At 47.6% G+C, this 11167-nt stretch overlaps 1 protein-coding gene and 1 non-coding gene across 3 annotated transcripts; both read left to right on the forward strand.

Moving 5' to 3' along the window:
• The first annotated feature begins 383 nt into the window (after window positions 1-383).
• Window positions 384-457, forward strand: trnat-agu (transfer RNA threonine (anticodon AGU)). The gene has a single exon. It is a non-coding gene; the product is annotated as a tRNA-Thr (tRNA).
• A 991-nt stretch (window positions 458-1448) lies between these two features.
• Window positions 1449-10900, forward strand: lrp3 (low density lipoprotein receptor-related protein 3). 2 transcript variants are annotated; one of them, XM_076737502.1, is made up of 7 exons: window positions 1449-1692; window positions 4287-4425; window positions 4524-4729; window positions 5320-5936; window positions 6117-6589; window positions 6719-6851; window positions 6995-10900. In XM_076737502.1, exons 1-7 carry the CDS (start codon window positions 1632-1634, stop codon window positions 7859-7861), a joined length of 2496 nt encoding a protein of 831 aa, XP_076593617.1. In that variant the 5' UTR covers window positions 1449-1631; the 3' UTR covers window positions 7862-10900. The 2 variants fall into 2 exon arrangements, with proteins under 2 accessions (XP_076593617.1, XP_076593702.1); XM_076737587.1 differs by having other exon boundaries at window positions 1488-1692; window positions 4290-4425.
• The last annotated feature ends 267 nt before the right edge of the window (window positions 10901-11167 follow it).

Consider the following 11167-nt stretch of genomic DNA (forward strand, 5'->3'; position numbering starts at 1 on the left):
GCTGAGAGCAGCTTTTACTGAGGGACAGAGAACTCTTTGGCCAATCGCACTCACTGTCTGCTACATACACTGTGTGCAGGTGACCAGTCTGTGTCCGTGAGAAAAAAATGAAAACAAGATAAATAAATAAATGTAATTGAAATGAAGTCAAGTAAGTAAATTTAAATTGTAAAAATCATTAAAAACCTAAATAAAAAGGCAAGTTAATTTAAGTAAATTGCATTTCAATTTAAATACATGTATTAAAATACATTGAATTTTAATCAATTAGACTGAAATTAAAAGAAATAGCAGGCAGGGCATGTATGATGTCATTGAAACACGTGTAAAGACTTCCTACAAGATGACCTTGATAAAGGCCTATTTCCCCTCTGGAAACTACCGGCGCCGTGGCTTAGTTGGTTAAAGCGCCTGTCTAGTAAACAGGAGATCCTGGGTTCGAATCCCAGCGGTGCCTTTTTCTTTTTCCTTTCTCTCTCATTCTACTTTTTTCATTGTCCCAGTAGTTTCCGTTATTCGTTGTTCAACACTGATTGGATTTCAGAGGTAAAGGTAGATCATTCGTTTTCTTTTGTTCCTCCAGAAACATACTCTACGGCTTCGTTGAAAACACAGAAATGTAATGTATTCGCTGTAGAAGAAATTTACAATACACCCATCTGACCACATGGGGGCGTTGAAACAGCCCAGAAAACCAAGAATCCGTCGGACTGCGAAAGGGTCTGGGTGAAGAAAATCCCCAAGACACGAAATCTTGTATACTCTACATTTCATCAAGCAAATGCCGTTAATCTTTACTTCACGACGATGTCTGCTGTTTCTATTCAATTGTTTGTTACATTCAATCCGGGAGAGAGGAGGGAAGAAGACCTATAAACAAAGAATAATATAATACTTTGTCCTGTTCGATGCGGCAAGCGACATCAAGAGCGGAAGTTGCACGGCTTCGTCTTCAAAATAAGACCTCCTAAACGTGATGTCATTAAGCACATCTCAAATCACCATAGATAAAAAGAATATTTATCTCTTTCCAGATGTGCAGAGCGGATACAGACCACTGCAAACACAAACGATAAAAAAAATACAATAACATAAAAGATAAGAAAAGGAAGGAAATGAAAATGGAGCTGTACAGGTACCAGATATGCACTTTTGCAATGAATTATTTTGTAGTTTTTATTTGTAATTAATTTTGATGAACGACTTTTTGCACTTTGACATCAAGTACAGTAACTTGAGTATGTGGTCCATTTGCTTGTTTTAGTGGGCTAGAAGCTATGAAAATTACATTTACAAAATCTGGGGTTAGGGTTGTGGATTTCAAACAAATATGCCCCGATAATGTATTGCTTATTGTAAATGTTTGGCGTTGCTTAAAATGCTGCACGTTAACGAAAAAAAAGGCCTTTATTTTGAAGACATTGACAGGAAGTCGTGTGGTTTGCTGCAGCATTTGACTCCATCTTCTCGGCTCGCTGCAAAGGACACAATGCCTCTCCTCAGGGAAGACCTTTCGGGGTGCGCTGTGTGTCTGAGCTGAGGGCAGATGCGGGAGCGTCGCTGGAGGACACAGATGTCGAGCGAACCGTGGAAGTCGTGTCCGAGATAATAGCAGAAGTCCCCGGCGGAGCATGGGACCGACGGGGCCGCTGCTCGCTCTGCTGTGGCTCCGCTGCGCTCTGCTCTGTGCAGGTGAGACACAACAATGCATCCACACTGCTGTAATGTTTACATGGAAATCTGCACACATTTCATTCATCCGAGAATGGAAAACATTGCTTCACGCAAGACATTGAAACCATGAAGAAAATCCAGTGAACCGATTTTTTTTGTGTCGGCGGTCGTTTGCATCATTGGACGTCTTGTAGTTTTTCAAAGCTTCTGATATCCCGATCACAGCAGAGCACTCCTAGAAAACCTGATGTTCACACCCGAACAGGAGAGGATGTCATTTCGCTGCTGTCTCCAGTGTCACTCTGGTGGAGTGGTGTGACAGATGAAGACAGAGTGTTTTCATCGCTGCGATCGGGTGCAGTGAGGAGACGAGGCGGCCACTGTGCGGAGACCTGCGGGGGTATTGATCTGTGGTGGGGAAACGATCAGGGTTAGTGTGGAAACATGGATGCTGTTTCACAAATGTGATGCTGCTATCAGCATTACATCACCGCTTCTCTGCAGCAGCCACCCCCCCCCCCCCCGCCACACACACACACACACACACACACACACACACACACACACACACACACTACCACCACCACACACACAACCCTCCTTCTATGATCATATCCTGCACTTTATTGGCAAAAAAAATAAAGCAGGCTGCCAAACCAACAGACAGGTCAAACCATCTCAGACTGCACAGGTGTGTGTGTGTGTGTGTGTAGGAGGGAAAAGACCTTGAGAACAAGTTGTCACACACACACAGTTGAACACACACTCTCCCACGCGTGTGCCAGTACATGTTTGACCTGGCAGACCTGAGCAAGGAGAAAATCTGGTGTGTGTTTTTTCTCTTCAGTCCATTTTTCTGATCCACTTCAGGGGATTAAATGCTTTTGAAAACAACGCAGAGGGAAAACTGAGTACAGCACAGTCTGCATCCACCTGCTCCGCTCTAAGGTACAGATTCAGTGCCTTTACCAGCGCTGGGATGTAACTTGGTGCATTTATTCAGCATACAATTTAGCTTCTTGTTCATTTTTCTAGTTTGTGAAGAAAAACTTATTGATCCCACGCCATTACAGACAGCAAGGAGTTCTTCTTCCCCCACTTACTGTTGCAGAATACATGACCATCAGAAAAATCTTGTTTTGATGTACTTCTCTTCAATTTCTTGTGACTGTTCTGATGAACGTGATGCAGATTTCTGCTTTAACACACTGGAAGGAGAAACAGCAGGGGAGTGAGGAGCAGGGTCTTCAGTTCACAGTGGCATTTGTCTTCCTCTGCACTACCTGTTGCTGTGACCTGGTTTGAAATACGTTGACAGGTCAGCAGCAAAGCGGGGCCAAAGGTTTGGCAGAAGCAAAATGCAGAAGCTTAACCAACACAAAGCCCGTGTTGCTTCTGATGCTGCACATAAACATGAAGATGAAGCTGAAAACCAGAACATCCTGAAGATTCACGCCGTGCTGACCCGTCCAGCCTGCTGTTTTTGGGAAGGCGCAGCAGCAGTCACACAGTGTGCTCATTTATTGATGATCATTGATGATTGAGAACATCTGCTGGAGTCCAAACAGGGATCAAAAACTCGGTGCACCAAACAGCGACATTGTGCAGCTCTACTTTTCAGTCTGTGGGGTCCTGTCCAGTTTTGCGTGTGTGAGTATGTGTGTGCGCGCGCGCTAAGTTAGCCATATCCGGGTAGTCGATATCCATCACTGAGCTCTAAATGATTCCTCCCCCCTCCCCCTTGCTTCACTCTGCTGATTTATCAAGAAAGCCTGAAACAAACACACAGTCAGCAGAAGCGAGCAGACTCTCTGCTGTGCGTCGACGGGGGATAAACATGGTTAAGCAGTTCAGCGAATGTTCTGTCTCTGTGGTTCTGCTTAATTAAGAGGCTCGTTAGACAGCGTCTTCTCACGTGTTTCATTCCTGCTGTGGCATTAAGCTGTAATGAGATGATTAAAAATTGAACTTGATGGCTTTACATTCTTGTTCTCAATATAAGACTGAGAACAAAATCCTTCCCATTGGTGTTACACTTACGTTTCAAGTGAAGTCACTGATACCTCTCTCTCCTCTGGCATCCAGCCTTCCTGTTTTCAGGCTCTTCAGAGATCTAACCGTGATCCTGATGCCTGTTCTTCAGAGCAGTGGGATTCACTGCCTGCTCCCTCCACAGAGGTGACGTCTGCGTCTTATTCCTGGCGCTCCTCTTGGCCACCTCACACTCTGTGTTGTTCCCTGGAGCAATGGTGCGATGGCAGCAGGCGATGCGGTTGCCTTGGCTGCCGGTTGTTTTACTGCTGCTGCTGCTTCTGTTTTAGGCCTCATGTGATCGGCTCCCCTGAAAGGCACTGAGGTCATTTGTCACGTCAAAGCATTCTCGGAAAGTTTTCGCACCCATCAGAGACAAAAGATCTGAGTGGAGCAGAAATATGGCCACATCCCTTCATGCCTTAATGCTAGAAAATCTGTCAGTGTCAGCGTTCCTGCTATCAATCTGTGAAGGCTGTTAGCTGCTCTGCTGGTGACATATGAACCTCTGCAAAAGGACTGTGGAGAGCGACATCACTAATGTGTTTATTCCCATCTCCCTCTGTCTCTTTGTCACCCAGCAGGCTGCAGCGAGCGAGTGGAGGTCCATACAGAGCGCAGAGGTGTGATCTACAGTCCCTCCTGGCCTTTAAACTACCCCCCTGGAGTCAACTGCAGCTGGCATATCCAGGGAGGTCAGGGAGAGGTCATCACCATCAGGTACAATCCCTCACACACACACACATACACACACACACAGCATACACATGGCAGCTTATGTGGAGCAAGCACCTGAAATGATCAATGTTCTGCCCTAGTTTCCGAAACTTCGACCTGGCGGAGTCAGGGAGTTGTGTGGGAGACTGGCTTCTGCTGACTCCGACGTGGAGCGGGGAATCCAGGCTGTGTGGCTCCATGCTGCCTCCACCCTTCATCTCCACCAGGGGCCGTGTTTGGCTCTATTTCCACTCTCAGGCCAACAGCTCGGGGCAAGCCCAGGGCTTCCGCCTCTCCTACATCAGAGGTAAGCTGGACGAGGGAGGTTATCGAGGTTATCTTTTGTGCAGTCCTCAACCTGAGTGAATCCAAATGTGCAGTTTTCGAACGTGGTGGCATGATGGCTTTTAATGCCATATTTCACATCTCCATGCACTTATTTATTGCACTAACTCATGAATTAGTGACAGGTCTGGGCCTTTTCAGGATTTTTTTAATGGCTTTCAGTATGGCCCAGCAAATTACAATTTGCAGCCTGTGACACTGGATCAGGATTTCTGTCAACTCTGGCAGAGAGTATTAAAATGAACAAGTGGGGATTAGCCGCCAGACTGTGCTGAAGAAAACTAAGCCCATTAGGCAGTGATTGGCCTTGCAGTAGTGACACTGAGGAGCATTTGTGCTGGCAAACTGTATGTGCGTAATTGGTGCAGGATGTCACACTAATTACATTGTGTACTATAGAGATCACTGTTGGTTTTGTGTGACATTGGAATGAAAATACGTTCCGTTGTTGCACTCAGCTAAAAGCTAACATGTCACTTTGTGTGCTGTTGCAGTCTTTCCCTTCAGTGTTCGTAGCTGGTGTTGCAGCCTGTCAGTGTGTTTTCTCTGTAGGCCACCTGGGTCAGAGCAGCTGTCAGTCTGATGAGTTCCTGTGTGGGAATGGGAAGTGTCTTCCCCGCTCCTGGAAGTGCAACGGTCAGGACGAATGTGGCGATGCCACAGACGAACGCAGCTGCTCCCCCCCTCCCACTGAGGCTCAGCCTGGCCTCTGCCCCTTCGGCTCCCTCCCGTGCACCGAGGCCCAGTCCACCCGCTGTCTGCCTGCCTCTCTGCGCTGCAACGGAGCCCGCGACTGTCCCGATGGCACCGACGAGCTTGGGTGCCCCGACACCGCCTGTGGCAAGCGTCTGGGGAACTTCTACGGCTCCTTTGCCTCCCCAGATTTTTTCCGGGCCAACAGGAGCGCTGTGGCGGAGCTCAGATGTTCCTGGTTGCTGGACACCCAGGACCCCAAGCCCATCGTGCTGCAGCTGGACCTGCGGCTGGGGCCCGGAGACTCGCTGCATGTCTACGATGGCCTGCTGCAGCGGGCGGAGCACCTCTTACAGGTGTTGTCGTATCATAACAACAGGCGCCCGGCACTGCTGGAGTCGAGTCGGGGACAGATGAGTGTTTTATACATGGCCCAGCCTAACAGCCCGGGACATGGCTTCAACGCCACATACCAGGTACTGCAACCTCTCTGTCTTCTTTTGGGTTCTGTCTGAAGGATTCAGCACTTCTCTGCTTAGCATGGTTGAAAGAGAGAGTAGCGGTTGTGTTTGTGCAGAGAACACAATCAATCAAGCAGAGAACAAGTTGCCGTCTCAGTGTCTAGACAGTTACGTCATTCTCTTCCGTCCTCCTAGGTCAAAGGTTACTGTTTCCCTGGCGAGCGTCCCTGTGGCAGTGATCAGGGCTGCTATTCTGAACGCCAACGCTGCGACGGCTACTGGCACTGCCCGTCCGGCCGGGACGAAGAGGCCTGTCCGACATGCCCAGACGGAGAGTTCCCGTGCGAGGGCGGCACTGGAGTGTGCTACCCAGCCTCTGAGCGCTGCAACAACCAAAAGAGGTGCCCGGATGGGTCAGACGAGAAGAACTGCTACGACTGCCAACCTGGAAACTTCCACTGTGGGACTAACCTGTGCATCTTTGAGACGTGGCGCTGTGACGGCCAGGAGGACTGCTTGGACGGGAGTGACGAGAGGGACTGCCTGGCAGCAGTGCCCAGGAAAGTGATCACAGCCGCCCTGATTGGCAGCCTCGTCTGCAGCCTCCTGCTCGTCATTGCCCTCGGCTGTGCCCTCAAACTCCACTCCCTGAGGAGCAGAGAGTACAGGTGAGGACACGAGGCCTCAAGTTTTTTCCTAATCCCCCTGAACTCTCAGTTCTTCATTTGTCTTTCTTTTCCTGCTGTCTGCCTGCTCTCTTTGGCCTTCTCTCTCTCTCTCTCTCTCTCTCTTTGCAGAGCCTTTGAGACTCAGATGACTCGCATGGAGGCTGAGTTTGTTCAGAGAGAGGCTCCCCCTTCGTATGGTCAGCTAATCGCCCAGGGTCTCATCCCCCCAGTGGAGGATTTCCCAGTGTACAACCCCACACAGGTAGTGCATTCCTGTCAGTACACAGAATGTGTTTCCATGATTACTGTCAGTCATGTTTTGTTACTCAGAGGAATGGAGGTGGTGAAATTCTCCATATTGTGGCTGTCTATGTCCCCTCTCTGTCTGTCCTCCCCCTCCTCCAGGCCTCCGTGTTACAGAATCTGCGGTTGGCGATGCGTAGGCAGATCAGACGTCACTCGACACGGCGCTCCAACTCCTCCTCTCGTCGGCGTCTCGGCCATCTGTTAAGTCGCCTGTTCCACAGTGGAGGGCGAGCCAGAGGCCATGCTCCCCTGCTCAACCCGCCTGGGCCCACACAGATCACGCTGGGGCTCCATAGCTACAGAACTGTGGGGGTGCAAGGGCCTCAGGCAAGGGCCAGGTCTGGAGCTGGGCTTGGGGATGATGTAGCGGGCATGCCGGGGTACTGCTCCGCCACCATGGACCTGGAGCCCTGCACGCCCGAGAGCCCTGCGTCACCCCTCTCCCTTCAGTCAGTGGACAGTCCAGAGGAGGACGAACTTTCACCTGTGAGCAGGGAGAGCAGCAGGGCTCCACAGTCCGAGCCCCCCACCCCTGTTCAGAGTGACTCTTCGTCCCATTGTGGACCCACACCCTCTCCCCAGGAAGCCTCTGTACCCCCGTGCCACTCCCGGGCATCTAGGAAACTGGTGCTGGAGCTCGCTGTTAACTTAAAGGGTGTTTCCTTGAGACGTTACTCCCCCTTGGGGCCCTTGTCCCCTGTCTCACCCCCTGTGTTCCCCAACAGCTCGCAGACATCTGCGCCCCACCCTCCCTCCCAGGGGCTGGAGGTGACTTCACCCTCTGAGCCGTCGTCTTCTTCTGTGAAGACAGAGGACAGTGATAGCCACTTTACCGTGGAAGTGCCAAGCAGGGAAATAAGAAGCAGGGATGAGAGGAGGAGGGAGCGCAAGAGCAGACTCTGCAGGTTCAGCAGGACCTTCAGCGATGAGGGGGGGGATTCAGGGAGGGAGACAACACCATGCTGAAGAGTTTAGTCAGATACTGTCCTTCCCCTCACTCTGTTGAGTCCTGCTGTCAGCAATATCTGCTCTGCTAAAGTGTCCTTGAAATGTGTCCCTACCATACCTTAACCCACCACTAGGAGGAGGTACAGTACAATAATTAGCGTCTGTCCTTTCAACAATTTGAATGCATAAAAATCTGCAAAGGAACAAGTTTATGCATATGCAGTGTTTTCCTAAGATGATTAAAACCAGCGTTGGTAGTGCTTATGGTCTGTGCTGTACAGTAGTGTTGACACCCACAGTGAGTACAAACACACGCCCCTGTTTAACCCGTTTGGACATAAAGGTATCACAAGCCTCTTCCAGAAAATCATACTCAGTTTTGGCCATCAGTACAATATTGGCAACACGCCAAAGCAGCCTTTGTGTTGTTACCCAGAGCCATTATGCACCGCTATATACTGTGAACCATAGAAGCCTCTGAAGTGATCAAATCTGAATTTATCTGATTAATGGTCCCCTGCTCAGTCTTATTTCCACTTTATTGTATAAGGTGGTGGTACTGTTATTATTGTAGGACATTTCTAGAGGGTCATGGTTGGCCGTAGCAGTAAAGGATAAAGCTGGCAGTATTTAATGTTTTTGTTACTGTCAACAAATCCTATGAAAGACCAAAACCAACGTTGTGTTTCAGGCTTTAAGGGGAAAATGTTGCATTTGCTGGAGACTACTTTCAGCTGCGGCTACACATTTGGTGCACTACATCAGGCCACACACACAGTAGGATGTCATTAGGATGAGTACATTATTGGTTTTGGTCTTTTTATGGGATTTGTTGACAATAAGAAAAACATAAAATATCACCAGACTTCGCCTTTAAATACAACTTAGAACCACAAAAGTTTGACCCTGTTTTCAGCATTTGTGTTAAGCTACGCTTCATAGCTGCTGGCTGGAGCCTTATTTACAGCCATATGAGATACCAGAGCAGTTCCAGTCTTCTATCTTAGTCTTAGCTAAAAGGCAAATCAGTGTATTCTTCAAAAATGTCAGACTATTCCTTTAACACTTCCAATCATGACAAACCCTGTCAGTGTTTATTCAGCATATACTGGACGTTTCCAGCACTATTCTTCTTCAGTGATCCGTCAGTCTCCCCACAAAGAACCTTTTCGTTATCTTTTGGAAGTTGTATTGAATAGATCTTTCAATTCGGCATCTTTAACTTGGTGTCTCGTCCATTTTAAATAGTCAAACTTAGACGGAAACTGAGATGGTGAGTCCAAGTATGTTGCCTGTAACTCTGCTCAGCCTCTTGTCCTCCTCCAGTCAAACCCAAACCGTCCTCTCAAGGAAGCCTTTCCTCACTTGAATGAACCTGTCTGTGTCTGTGTCAGCGTCTGTGTCCGTTCAGTGCACACTGTATGTGAATGTCGAGCGAATGTCGGGAAGAGAGTCTTCAGGTGATCGTTTGTGGAGTCGGTACCTGCAGTACTGCTGACTGCAGGCGTCTGGACAGCTGGTTTATTCCACTGGAGACTCATATCAGGATGTAGAAAACAAAGACTTCTATTTTTCAGTCTTCAGTGGAGACCTGTACTTGTCTACTTTCTATTTCTCTCTCTGCCTTGACGTACATTGACACTGACTGACCCTGGTCGCCTTTGTCTCTGATGTTTTTTGTAAAGCTCGTCTCTCCGAGGTACGACACTGGTGACCCTTTACTAATCACTGTTGGACTTCTGAAGAATGTGTCACTTTTCTTGAAATCAGTGATTTCTGCCTCTTTTACTGCGGGATATTGATGGTGATCCGAATAGTCTGATTGCCAGTGTGGGTAGTGAGAGTCTGAGAAATGAGCAGAAGCCGTTTCTAGCTGCAGTGTTTCTGTCCTGCAGTTTTTCCCTCACGTGAGCTGAATGTGCCATGTTACCCTCATGTGCTTCCTTCTCAGAGAAGTTTAGTCATTACCGGCTGCTACATTATGTGCCATTAGAGATACCCCCCCCCCCCCCACACACACACACACGTAATTCCTGCCTAATCTGTCTTGATTTCCTTTCCTTTCCTTTGAAAAGTGGAGAAATACAACTCAGTTTGCTCATTGCTAGTTTTTGCATTCTGTGCTCTTTTTATCCTTGTACCTTGTTGCTGAAGTCCACCCCTGTTGTCCTCATTTGACCTAAAAGTGAAATAGTTTAGCTGCTGTTAGGGGAAAAAAATCACATATCTGCTGAATGTATGTCCTTACTTGCTTTTTATGTACAGTTAAAATGCCTTAATGTTTTTTTCCTCCTTGCTCTTGTAAATATTGTGGACAGTTTCATGGCCCACAGTTGTGGTGAAGAGATTTGCTCCGTCTGTGTGTCTGCACACAGCTTTATGATGTGACACGGACTGGCTGGAGTCATAGTGCACTACTGTGTCAGGAATCTCTGGGATTGTTGGGGGGAAAATAACATCTGTTTTCCATGAACCTTATTTGAGTGTATTTACCTGTTTGACATTCGTCGCTTTGATCATTTTCAGGCTGATGATGGACAATGATGAACATTTTGACTTTGTTCCACGTAAAGAGGAGACTGTGTCAGGTTGGCTGTTGATGTTTTCTTACCTGTCAGTCAGGATCAAGGTTTTCTCTTCTGTTCTCTGGGTTTTATTGGTAAAGTTGTGCAAACTGCTGGGCAGAAGCCACGTCACCATCTTGAAACTTTTTTTTTTTTTCCATAGTATTTATTCACTCTAATCAGACCCTTTCCAGTGGGTCTGCCGCTCGCAGGTGAATACACTGGATAAAGTCCATTGGAAAGTAGACGTCGACTGAACCAGGTTATCTCTCCCTGCTGTTTGAGTTGGAAGCTTCTTCCCATCAAAGGCTTAAGTCAATATGAACTATTTGTATAAAAGCGTTTTTCTCTTTTTGAGAACTGTATTTGTATATTTTGTGTTGAAAGGGAAATGTCACCATTGTGGGGTTTGCTGATCGAACCCCTGGACAGATTTCTGCTCATTAGTTGTTTTCCTGTGCTTGCAATGAATAAACTTCAAGCTCTTTATCATTTATGGAATTTTTCCAGTGTGGGAAATGCGTTTTTTTCTATCAAAATAATACTATTGCCAGTGCTACTGCCACCATTTATGGCATGCCATTTACTCACCACGTTTGCAGTATTAAGATAGTACTTATTTTGCAGTCATTAGTCACCTTTATCCTGAGTCTGCAGCCTTGCTGGGAGCTCTGTGAGGCTGCACTACAGTCACTGCTATACAGCTAAATGCTAATGTCAACACGCCAACATATGCACAGTGACAATGTTAATGATGACA

This window comes from Chaetodon auriga, chromosome 1, assembly GCF_051107435.1.
Source record: "Chaetodon auriga isolate fChaAug3 chromosome 1, fChaAug3.hap1, whole genome shotgun sequence".
NCBI classification, from domain to species: domain Eukaryota; kingdom Metazoa; phylum Chordata; class Actinopteri; order Chaetodontiformes; family Chaetodontidae; genus Chaetodon; species Chaetodon auriga.

What these genes read in the sequence shown, in the direction of transcription:
- lrp3 (XM_076737502.1), top strand. Translation starts at nt 1,632, where the DNA reads ATGGGACCGACGGGGCCGCTGCTCGCTCTGCTGTGGCTCCGCTGCGCT. An exon ending in GCTTCAACGCCACATACCAG is followed by an intron (nt 5,937 to 6,116) that starts GTACTGCAACCT and finishes CCGTCCTCCTAG; the next exon opens with GTCAAAGGTTACTGTTTCCC. An exon ending in CAGTGTACAACCCCACACAG is followed by an intron (nt 6,852 to 6,994) that starts GTAGTGCATTCC and finishes CCCCTCCTCCAG; the next exon opens with GCCTCCGTGTTACAGAATCT.